The sequence below is a fragment of the Polyergus mexicanus genome, unplaced genomic scaffold (assembly GCF_030449975.1).
Source record: "Polyergus mexicanus isolate NDT 795.1 unplaced genomic scaffold, iyPolMexi1.0 SCAF_13, whole genome shotgun sequence".
NCBI classification, from domain to species: Eukaryota; Metazoa; Arthropoda; class Insecta; order Hymenoptera; family Formicidae; genus Polyergus; species Polyergus mexicanus.
Window position 1 is genome coordinate 4,658,246 of NW_027223333.1, and position 12,573 is coordinate 4,670,818.

General features: G+C 42.7%; 1 protein-coding gene across 1 annotated transcript; it reads right to left on the reverse strand.

Annotated features, from left to right (window-relative positions):
- Positions 1–1,459: 1,459 nt before the first annotated feature.
- Positions 1,460–6,706, reverse strand: LOC138938990 (uncharacterized). The gene is made up of 2 exons (XM_070306415.1): positions 6,412–6,706; positions 1,460–5,931 (listed from the first exon to the last, which is right to left on the reverse strand). The coding sequence occupies exons 1-2, from the start codon at positions 6,704–6,706 to the stop codon at positions 1,460–1,462; spliced, it is 4,767 nt and encodes a 1,588-aa protein (XP_070162516.1).
- Positions 6,707–12,573: the final 5,867 nt, after the last annotated feature.

The following is a 12,573-nucleotide window of genomic DNA, read 5'->3' on the forward strand; positions in this document are numbered from 1 at the left end:
ACTTGCGTACATAGCGATCTCAGCTTTGTGCGCAGAAAAACGTATATCCTCAATTTCCTTAATGTCGTGCAAGAATTTTCGACTAAAATCACTTACTGACACGTAACTAAGACGTTCCGAATGAACAAAACTTGCGTACATAGCGATCTCAGCTTTGTGCGCAGAAAAACGTATATCCTCAATTTCCTTGATGTTGCACAAGAATTTTAGACAAATCTCACTTAGTGACACGTAACTAAGACGTTCCGAACGAACTAAGCTTGCGTACATAGCGATCTCAGCTTTGTGCGCAGAAAAACGTATATCCTCAATTTCCTTAATGTCGTACAAAAATTTTCGACTAAACTCACTTACTGACACGTAACTAAGATGTTCCGAACGAACAAAACTTGCGTACATAGCGATTTTCACAATGTATGCCGTGAAGCGGTTCTTCCCAATTTCTTTGATGTTGCACAAGAATTTTAGACAAATCTCACTTACTGACACGTAACTAAGACGTTCCGAACGAACAAAACTTGCGTACATAGCGATCTCAGCTTTGTGCGCAGAAAAACGTATATCCTCAATTTCCTTAATGTCGTGCAAGAATTTTCGACTAAAATCACTTACTGACACTGTAGCCGCGCCTTCGATTTACACGTCCACATTAACAGAATTTATTTGTTTCGCCGATCGGAGAGATAGGACGTAATTGAGTTGTCCGGGTTTAGTTTGTTGAACAGTATTTATTCTTTTCGACACCAACTCCCGGACCGTCTTAGGTAATCGCACGCGACAGCAAGATATGAGCGGACACGCGAATTATCGTTTAATTATAACTTTATGAGCGTTAGGCATTCGGTGTGCTCCCGGTGAAGGCTTGCGACGAAGTGTCTTAACGAAAAACCTTCTCGGCGATCCACGTACAATAGTCCTGGTTGATACGGGTACTACAAAAAGGGAGGAATTTCGATCGTTCGATTCCGAGAGCCAATCGGCTATCGACAACGAGGTGTTTGTCAGAATCGAACGATACGAAGAAACCGCAAACACGGAATGAAAACAAGGCTTCGCACGTAACGTCTCGCTTTAGAACGTTCGAGAAACGAAATTAATAATATAGTTTATAAAACGCTTACTTTCTTGAACATACCGCTCGCCTCGTATACCGGGTAGGTTACGAAATAACTGGTTAAATCCTACCACTATAATCGATACACGGCATCTTAATGATAATTCTCGATCAGACGGTCCGAAGAGCTCTACAGCAAAATTTTCAATATACAATAATAGGAAAAGAGTACAGATAAAGATCGTCGGTGATTCAATCGAAATACATGAATTAACCTAATCAGTAAATCTTAGCATAGGGTTATTTACATAAGCGTTCTTAGAGTAGATATATGTACATATACAGAGCGTGACGATAATTAAAGTCAAACTTAATTATTAACGCATAAAGAAAACGCAAATTAATTTAAGAGCCAGTGTCACTTGATATCGGTAGCTGACAGATCTGCGTTATTGGTCGCTTTAGAGTGGTTTTGGCAGTACGCAATGTAACTACTCGGACATGCCCATCCGATCCCGGATGTACGTCTAATATTCGGGCAAGTTCCCATTTCGAAGGAGGTGCCAAATTATTTTTCAACAATACCAGCTCGTTAATTTTGAGCTCCGGTTTGTTTTCTCGCCATTTACGTCTTTGTTGCAATGTATGCAAATAATCAGAAGACCAAGAACGCCAGATCTGCTCTAAAATCGCTCGCACTTGCTGCCAACGAGACAGCCGATTCGAATCAATATCTAAAACAGATTCTTCAGGCGGGCTTACTAACGGACGACCGACTAAAAAATGACCCGGAGTTAACGCGGAAAAGTCATTCGGATCATCATGTAACGCGGAAATCGGGCGGGAATTTAGGCAAGCTTCGATTTGACACAGCAGCGTAGCGAACTCGATCTGCGATAATGTTCGAGAACCAATCGCTCGTTTCAAATGAAACTTTAATCCTTTGACACCGGCTTCCCAAAGTCCGCCGAAATGCGGAGCAGAGGGAGGTATAAAATGCCATTTTACGTTATCATTAGCGATAGCGTCTTGTATTTGAGGGTCAGCGACAAGTCGCTGAAAGGTAGTGTTTAATTCGCGGTCCGCGCCTTGAAAATTAGTGCCGTTATCACTGTACATGTCGGATGGAAGACCGCGACGGCTTGCAAATCTCCGAAAGGCGGAGAGAAAACCGTTAGTAGCGTAATCATCTACGTATTCTAAATGGACGGCCTTTGTCGAGAGACAAATAAAAACGGCAACATAATATTTTTTGGATCGTTGACCGCGGCCGACTGACGGAATAATATTCATCGGCCCGGCGTAATCGACGCCTGTGTGCGAGAACGGAGCCGAAGGCGTGACGCGGGGCTGGGGGAGATTCCCCATCAGCTGTTGCGAGGTACGTGCGCGTTCGCGTACGCACTTTACACAACTACGTATAAGAGATTTTACACTGGTGCGCGCTGAAATTATCCAATAATTTTGGCGTAAAATTCTTAACGTTAATTGAGTGCCTCCATGAAGAGAGGCTTTATGAGCTTGAGCAATTAATAAATCCGAAATTCGATGTTTCGGTAAAATTATAGGGTGCCGTTCATCATAACTGAGTGACGAATGGTCAATCCGCCCGCCAAGGCGAATTAATTTATCTTTCCCGAGAAAGGGATAAAGCGATAACAAAGAACTGGATCTTGGCAGTAAACTTTTATCGTTTAACGCTTGAATTTCGGATGGAAAATGACGTTGTTGCACGTAACGGAGCCAAAACAAGGAAGCTTCTTTGAGCTCGGCAGCGGACAAGCATGTCGTATTCACGCTCGCATTGGTCGCGCGACATTTTAGATTATTAATAAAACGTTGCACGCGTGCCGTGACTCGAATTAACTTCTTCCATGTAGAGACTTCGTTCGGTAATTGCCACTCCAGAAGATGTTGAGCATGACAAACGATCGTATTTCGCGTTTCGGTTTCGATTATCTGACGATCGGCCTCAAGTTGATCTTTTAATTTATCATGGATCGGCCACGCGGTAGAAGGGGAACTCAACCAGGCAGGGCCGGACCACCAAAGTTCGAAATCGCGGAGTTCAGCGGGTGACAAACCTCGCGACGCGCAATCCGCTGGATTTTCTTTAGATGGGACGTGATTCCATTTAATCGACGGCAGCCGAGTTTGTACTTCCGATACGCGATTCGCCACATAAGTAGTCCATCTTGATGGATGGCCTCGTAACCATGCGAGCGCGACCGAAGAATCTGTCCATCCGTACGTCGGAATATGCCGCAAATTTAACGATTTTTGCGCGAATTCTAGCAATCGAGTTAATAAGACTATGGCATTTAATTCTAGACGCGGCACGCTAATCGTTTTAATCGGCGCTACCTTTGATTTTGCGGTTATTAAGACTACTGAAAACTCGCTGAGCGATCGGAGAATTCTTAAATAAACGACAGCGGCGTACGCGCGATTAGACGCGTCGGCGAATCCGTGCAACTCGATAGCCAAATTTTCCGGATGCATTCCAGTCCATCGCGGAATGCGAATTTCTTTTAAATTTATGAATTCCGCACAATAATTTTTCCAGGGCTCTAATAAGTCCGCCGCGATAGGAGAATCCCAATCGAGTTTTCTTAGCCACAGTTCTTGAATCATAATTTTCGCGGTGATTATTACTGGAGAAACCCATCCCAGTGGATCAAAGAATTTCGCGATAAATGATAGTATCAAACGTTTCGTATTCATATTGACCGAAGGTGACTCGATTTGAAAACGAAACGAATCTTCTCGTGGTATCCACTCAAGTCCGAGCACCTTAAGCGTATCATCCTTATCGAATGTACGAGCGATAGCGAGTTCATGCTCTCCCGGAGGAATGTCTGTTAATAATTCTATAGAATTGGCAGCCCATTTGCGTAAATGAAAACCGCCTCGCGCCATCAATTTCGTAAGCTGATCGCGACTTTCCTTTAGCGACGGAACTTCATCGGCGCCAAATAGAACGTCGTCGACGTAAATAAAATCTTGTACTATTGTTTGTGCTTTTGGAAAGGAATGACCTTCGTCGATAGCTAATTGATTGATAACGCGCATGGCTAAATACGGAGCTGGAGCTGTACCGTATGTAACTGTAAGCAATCGATAAGATTGTATCGGAGAATTAATCTTAGATCGCCAAAAAATCCGCAAAAAATCGACATCGTCTCGATGAACGCGGATCTGTCGAAACATCTTTTCGATATCGGCGGTGTACACATAACGAAATTGACGCCAACGAAGGATAATTGAGGACAAATCGCGTTGTAATTTAGGCCCGGTCATTAAATGATTATTTAATGTAGAACCATTGCTCGTTTTGCACGACGCGTTAAATACTACGCGAAGTTTCGTCGTGCTGCTAGACTCGCGTAGTACCGGATGATGCGGTATATACACTGCTTGGTTAAGCGTCGGATTTTCGTCGGAGACAGATTCCATATGACCCATAGATTTATATTCATTTAAGAAAGAATGATAGGGTTTCGCGAGATCCGGATTTTTTCGTAGGCGTTGTTCTAATTTCGAATAAAGAAGCGCGGCAGTTTCGCGCGAAGCTCCTATATCGAGCGGAGGGTTGGTTTTAAATGGTAACCGTATTATATAGCGGCCGTCTTCGGCACGCTGATGTGTTTCGATAAAATGTTGTTCGCATTTTTTATCTTCTTCCGACAGCTGAATTTCGGAAGAAATTTCCTCGATCTCCCAAAACTTTTGAAGGAGAGAATCGAGCGAAGGAATTGTTACGCAATTTAATGAAGTCGCGGAACCGGTAATTGAATTAGAAGTGCCGGTTGGACCGGATAATATCCATCCTAAAGCAGTAAGCTGGGCCGTCGGAGTTCCGGTCGGACCATGTTTTATCTTTTGCTTTAATAACGATCCATATAAATCTGATCCGATGAGCAGATGGATCGGATGATTGCTAAACGGATCCGGATCCGCGAGAGATAATTTCCGTAAATGCGGCCAATAATCTACGGTTTTAGTCTTTGAGCCAGCGTATGACGTAATTTTTTGATATACGAAAGCAGTCAAAGAAAAGGTGGAGGAACCTCGCCCATTACAAGACTCGAGAGTAAGAGACACCTGAGATTTCGCTACGCCACTGTATCGTTCGCCGAAACACTGTACGTGGAGGCTCGCGCGGGAACGTTTCGTGCGCATAGTTTGACACAACGATTCCGAAATAAAGCTAACAGCCGAGCCTTGATCTAACAACGCACGAACTTTAAATTTACGTCCTTCGATGGTACGCAGTATTACCCATGCGGTGGCTAGTAACACGTTCGGCGGATTTTTCAGCGGCGAATGAATCGTTTGAACGGAAGCGACGGCGGTCTCGTTCTTTATCTCAGGGGTGGCCGAGCCGCTCGGTTGAGCGTTAAGAGTTTTGTTTTCCAAAACAGAATTTTCACTAATCTTCTGTACTGGTATATTTGATGCACGATGCAAGAGCGTATGATGTGCTCGTCGGCACAAATTACAGCGTTTTTTACTCTTGCAAGAGGTCGGGAAATGGCCGACTTTTAAACAATTAAAGCAACATTTGTGTGATTTGAGAAACTGAGTTCTCTGTTCGACGGATTTACGCTTAAACTCGTCGCATAACATCAAATTATGATTGCCGGAACAATTCAAGCATTTTTCGGTGGCTACGTTATTCACCGAGGCCCGATTAGAGCCTTTATTTTTATGAGACGAAGTATCGGCATTTAACTTAGAATGATCGGTTAGTCCTCGAATTCGCAACGTCATAAAATCTCGAATCTCTTCATACGTCGGAGATGCGGTTGATTTACCGCGTTGCAGATTCCACTCATTACGTGTGCGTGGACTAAATTTTTGCGAAACAATATAGACTAATAAGTCATCCCATTTTTCAACAGGTCTGCCTAAATTTGTTAACGCGGCTAATGACGCGGCAACGGTATCGCGTAAACTTTTGAGTTCGACAGCGGATTCCGTTTTCATAATAGGCAAATCAGCGAAAGCATGAATATGCGCATGAATAATCGCGTTTTGATTATCGTACTCTTCAATAAGTAATTTCCACGCACCATCGTAATTTGCGTCTGCAATCTTAACATGATTAATTAATACAGCAGCTTCGCCCGTGACACTGGCTTTTAAATAATGTAATTTCTGCGTATTCGACAGCGATTCTTTCGAGGCGACGAGCGATTCGAATATTCCGCGGAAGTTTTCCCATTCCGCGAAATTACCGGAAAATTTCGGCAACGGGATGCGTGGTAATTGCAATGAAACCGCACCAGACAATTCGCGGGAAGAAATGTCGCTTACCGTTGATGCCGCATTTGGGTCGCACCGGGAGAATTTACCTATCACGTCTGCGAGGTAGTCCGCCGCTTCGTGGTAGACGTCCTCGGCCGTAAAGAATTCCTCCTCGGTGAAGTATGGGACTGTACGCTGTTCGTCGGCCGTTGCTATTTGCTGAAGCTGGACGTTGAGACGTTGACACCTTTCCCATAATGTCTCCAAGGCGTCCAGTCGACTCTTCGCCTTGTATTGCGTGACGTTGGCCTTGCCCATTTTCTTAAAGTTGGGGAACACTCGTTTCATCGAGCTTATTGTAATAGATTGCTCGATGAGGAGGCCCTGCAGCGAGTCCGTCATGATGGTAGGCCGATAAGATGAAGCCTTTCAGCAACAATTCACCACCTTTGGGTTGTAGAGATGCTGAAGCGTGACGACTGGTCCGTCGCACGCGGATGTGCGAAGACGCACTATAATTTTCACTTAACAGTGCCGCGCGCTAAAGCGTGCGACAACTATGTGTAACTGCGGATTACGCAGGACGCACTCTGAGGTGCGGAGTGCTAAAGAGCACAAAGATTGCACTTAAGCTGTGCAAAGCGCTAAGAAGCGCGAGATTTGCGCGGCACTGCGGATTACGCAGGACGCACTTTGAGGCGAGGAGTGCTAAAGAGCACAAAGATTGCACTTAAGCTGTGCAAAGCGCTAAGAAGTGCGAGATTTGCGCGGCACTGCGGATTACGCAGGACGCACTTTGAGGTGCGGAGTGCTAAAGAGCACAAAGATTGCACTTAAGCTGTGCAAAGCGCTAAGAAGCGCGAGATTTGCGCGGCACTGCGGATTACGCAGGGCGCAAATAATAATGATATGTTGTGCTTAAGAGCACAACTTTAATAATGCAAAGGGATGCAAGGTTGACTTCGCGCACTTTATTTTCCCGGAAGTCCTTTCAACGCACTCGCGTTATTATTTACGGCAGCGGAATGCGGATAGATGTTTTGATATCGCGCACCGTCTCCGTCTCGCGATAGTTTTTATAAGTGCTGTTACCTTAGCGTGTCAGCGTTCTCACTCGCACTCCGCGAACTGATTACCGAATCACTATCTGTTTTTCCAAAATCCGGCTCGAAGGACCATTTAATGTAGCCGCGCCTTCGATTTACACGTCCACATTAACAGAATTTATTTGTTTCGCCGATCGGAGAGATAGGACGTAATTGAGTTGTCCGGGTTTAGTTTGTTGAACAGTATTTATTCTTTTCGACACCAACTCCCGGACCGTCTTAGGTAATCGCACGCGACAGCAAGATATGAGCGGACACGCGAATTATCGTTTAATTATAACTTTATGAGCGTTAGGCATTCGGTGTGCTCCCGGTGAAGGCTTGCGACGAAGTGTCTTAACGAAAAACCTTCTCGGCGATCCACGTACAATAGTCCTGGTTGATACGGGTACTACAAAAAGGGAGGAATTTCGATCGTTCGATTCCGAGAGCCAATCGGCTATCGACAACGAGGTGTTTGTCAGAATCGAACGATACGAAGAAACCGCAAACACGGAATGAAAACAAGGCTTCGCACGTAACGTCTCGCTTTAGAACGTTCGAGAAACGAAATTAATAATATAGTTTATAAAACGCTTACTTTCTTGAACAGACACGTAACTAAGACGTTCCGAATGAACAAAACTTGCGTACATAGCGATCTCAGCTTTGTGCGCAGAAAAACGTATATCCTCAATTTCCTTAATGTCGTGCAAGAATTTTCGACTAAACTCACTTACTGACACGTAACTAAGACGTTCCGAACGAACAAAACTTGCGTACATAGCGATTTTAACAATGTATGCCGTGAAGCGGTTCTTCTCAATTTCCCTGATGTTGCACAAGGATTTTAGACAAATCTCACTTACTGACACGTAACTAAGACGTTCCGAACGAACAAAACTTGCGTACATACCGATTTTAACAATGTATGCCGTGAAGCGGTTCTTCTCAATTTCCTTGATGTTGCACAAGAATTTTAGACAAATCTCACTTAATGACACGTAACTAAGACGTTCCGAACGAACTAAACTTGCGTACATAGCGATCTCAGCTTTGTGCGCAGAAATACGTATATCCTCAATTTCCTTAATGTCGTGCAAGAATTTTCGACTAAACTCACTTACTGACACGTAACTAAGACGTTCCGAACGTACAAAACTTGCGTACATAGCGATCTCAGCTTTGTGCGTAGAAAAACGTATATCCTCAATTTCCTTAATGTCGTGCAAGAATTTTCGGCTAAACTCAATTACTGACACGTAACTAAGACGTTCCGAACGAACAAAACTTGCGTACATAGCGATTTTAACAATGTATGCCGTGAAGCGGTTCTTCTCAATTTCCTTGATGTTGCACAAGAATTTTTGACTAAACTCACTTACTGACACGTAACTAAGATGTTTCGAACGAACAAAACTTGCGGACATAGCGATCTCAGCTTTGTGCGCAGAAAAACGTATATCCTCAATTTCCTTAATGTCGTGCAAGAATTTTCGACTAAACTCACTTACTGACACGTAACTAAGACGTTCCGAACCTACAAAACTTGCGTACATAGCGATCTCAGCTTTGTGCGCAGAAAAACGTATATCCTCAATTTCCTTAATGTCGTGCAAGAATTTTCGACTAAACTCACTTACTGACACGTAACTAAGACGTTCCGAACGAACAAAACTTGCGTACATAGCGATCTCAGCTTTGAGCGCAGAAAAACGTATATCCTCAATTTCCTTAATGTCGTGCAAGAATTTACGACTAAACTCACTTACTGACACGTAACTAAGACGTTCCGAACGAACAAAACTTGCGTACATAGCGATTTTCACAATGTATGCCGTAAAGCGGTTCTTCTCAATTTCCTTGATGTTGCACAAGGATTTTAGACAAATCTCACTTACTGACACGTAATTAAGACATTCCGAACGACCAAAACTTGCGTACGTAGCGATTTTAACAATGTATGCCGTGAAGCGGTTCTTCCCAACTTCTTTGATGTTGCACAAGAATTTTAGACAAATCTCACTTACTGACACGTAACTAAGACGTTCCGAACGAACAAAACTTGCGTACATAGCGATCTCAGCTTTGTGCGCAGAAAAACGTATATCCTCAATTTCCTTAACGTCGTGCAAGAATTTTCGACTAAACTCACTTACTGACACGTAACTAAGACGTTCCGAACGAACAAAACTTGCGTACATAGCGATCTCAGCTTTGAGCGCAGAAAAACGTATATCCTCAATTTCCTTAATGTCGTGCAAGAATTTTCGACTAAACTCACTTACTGACACGTAACTAAGACGTTCCGAAAGAACAAAACTTGCGTACATAGCGATTTTAACAATGTATGCCGTGAAGCGGTTCTTCTCAATTTCCTTGATGTTGCACAAGAATTTTAGACAAATCTCACTTAGTGACACGTAACTAAGACGTTCCGAACGAACTAAACTTGCGTACATAGCGATCTCAGCTTTGTGCGCAGAAAAACGTATATCCTCAAATTCCTTAATGTGGTGGAAGAATTTTCGACTAAGCTCACTTACTGACACGTAACTAAGACGTTCCGAACGAACAAAACTTGCGTACATAGCGATCTCAGCTTTTTGCGCAGAAAAACGTATATCTTCAATTTCCTTAATGTCGTGCAAGAATTTTCGACTAAACTCACTTACTGACACGTAACTAAGACGTTCCGAACGAACAAAACTTGCGTACATAGCGATTTTAACAATGTATGCCGTGAAGCGGTTCTTCTCAATTTCCTTGATGTTACACAAGGATTTTAGACAAATCTCACTTACTGACACGTAACTAAGATGTTCCGAACGAACAAAACTTGCGTACAAAGCGATCTCAGCTTTGTGCGCAGAAAAACGTATATCCTCAATTTCTTTGATGTTGCACAAGAATTTTAGACAAATCTCACTTATTGACACGTAACTAAGACGTTCCGAACGAACAAAACTTGCGTACATAGCGATTTTACAATGTATGCCGTGAAGCGGTTCTTCTCAACTTCCTTGATGTTGCACAAGGATTTTCGACTAAACTCACTTACTGACACGTAACTAAGACGTTCCGAACGAACAAAACTTGCGTACATAGCGATCTCAGCTTCGTGCGCAGAAAAACGTATATCCTCAATTTCCTTAATGTCGTGCAAGAATTTTCGACTAAACTCAATTACTGACACGTAACTAAGACGTTCCGAACGAACAAAACTTGCGTACATAGCGATTTTAACAATGTATGCCGTGAAGCGGTTCTTCTCAATTTCCTTGATGTTGCACAAGAATTTTTGACTTAACTCACTTACTGACACGTAACTAAGACGTTTCGAACGAACAAAACTTGCGGACATAGCGATCTCAGCTTTGTGCGCAGAAAAACGTAAATCCTCAATTTCCTTAATGTCGTGCAAGAATTTTCGACTAAACTCACTTACTGACACGTAACTAAGACGTTCCGAACGAACAAAACTTGCGTACATAGCGATTTTAACAATGTATGCCGTGAAGCGGTTCTTCTCAATTTCTTTGATGTTGCACAAGAATTTTAGACAAATCTCACTTACTGACACGTAACTAAGACGTTCCGAACGAACAAAACTTGCGTACATAGCAATCTCAGCTTTGTGCGCAGAAAAACGTATATACTCAATTTCCTTAATGTCGTGCAAGAATTTTCGACTAAACTCACTTACTGACACGTAACTAAGACGTTCCGAACGAATAAAACTTGCGTACACAGCGATCTCAGCTTTGTGCGCAGCAAAACGTATATCCTCAATTTCCTTAATGTCGTGCAAGAATTTTCGACTAAACTCACTTACTGACACGTAACTAAGACGTTTCGAACGAACAAAACTTGCGGACATAGCGATCTCAGCTTTGTGCGCAGAAAAACGTATATCCTCAATTTCCTTAATGTCGTGCAAGAATTTTCGACTAAACTCACTTACTGACACGTAACTAAGACGTTCCGAACGAACAAAACTTGCGTACATAGCGATTTTAACAATGTATGCCGTGAAGCGGTTCTTCTCAATTTCTTTGATGTTGCACAAGAATTTTAGACAAATCTCACTTACTGACACGTAACTAAGACGTTCCGAACGAACAAAACTTGCGTACATAGCAATCTCAGCTTTGTGCGCAGAAAAACGTATATACTCAATTTCCTTAATGTCGTGCAAGAAATTTCGACTAAACTCACTTACTGACACGTAACTAAGACGTTCCGAACGAACAAAACTTGCGTACACAGCGATCTCAGCTTTGTGCGCAGCAAAACGTATATCCTCAATTTCCTTAATGTCGTGCAAGAATTTTCGACTAAACTCACTTACTGACACGTAACTAAGACGTTCCGAACGTACAAAACTTGCGTACATAGCGATCTCAGCTTTTTGCGCAGAAAAACGTATATCCTCAATTTCCTTAATGTCGTGCAAGAATTTTCGACTAAACTCACTTACTGACACGTAACTAAAACGTTCCGAACGAACAAAACTTGCGTACATAGCGATTTTAACAATGTATGCCGTGAAGCGGTTCTTCTCAATTTCTTTGATGTTGCACAAGAATTTTAGACAAATCTCACTTACTGACACGTAACTAAGACGTTCCGAACGAACAAAACTTGCGTACATAGCAATCTCAGCTTTGTGCGCAGAAAAACGTATATCCTCAATTTCCTTAATGTCGTGCAAGAATTTTCGACTAAACTCACTTACTGACACGTAACTAAGACGTTCCGAACGAACAAAACTTGCGTACATAGCGATTTTCACAATGTATGCCGTGAAGCGGTTCTTCTCAATTTCCTTGATGTTGCACAAGGATTTTAGACAAATCTCACTTACCGACACGTAATTAAGACATTCCGAACGACCAAAACTTGCGTACGTAGCGATTTTAACAATGTATGCCGTGAAGCGGTTCTTCCCAATTTCTTTGATGTTGCACAAGAATTTTAGACAAATCTCATTTACTGACACGTAACTAAGACGTTCCGAACGAACAAAACTTGCGTACATAGCGATTTTAACAATGTATGCCGTGAAGCGGTTCTTCTCAATTTCCTTGATGTTGCACAAGAATTTTAGACAAATCTCACTTAGTGACACGTAACTAAGACGTTCCGAACGAACAAAACTTGCGTACATAGCAATCTCAGCTT

What these genes read in the sequence shown, in the direction of transcription:
- LOC138938990 (XM_070306415.1), bottom strand. Translation starts at nt 6,706, where the DNA reads ATGACGGACTCGCTGCAGGGCCTCCTCATCGAGCAATCTATTACAATA. An exon ending in CTACCTCGCAGACGTGATAG is followed by an intron (nt 5,932 to 6,411) that starts GTAAATTCTCCC and finishes ATGACTTATTAG; the next exon opens with TCTATATTGTTTCGCAAAAA.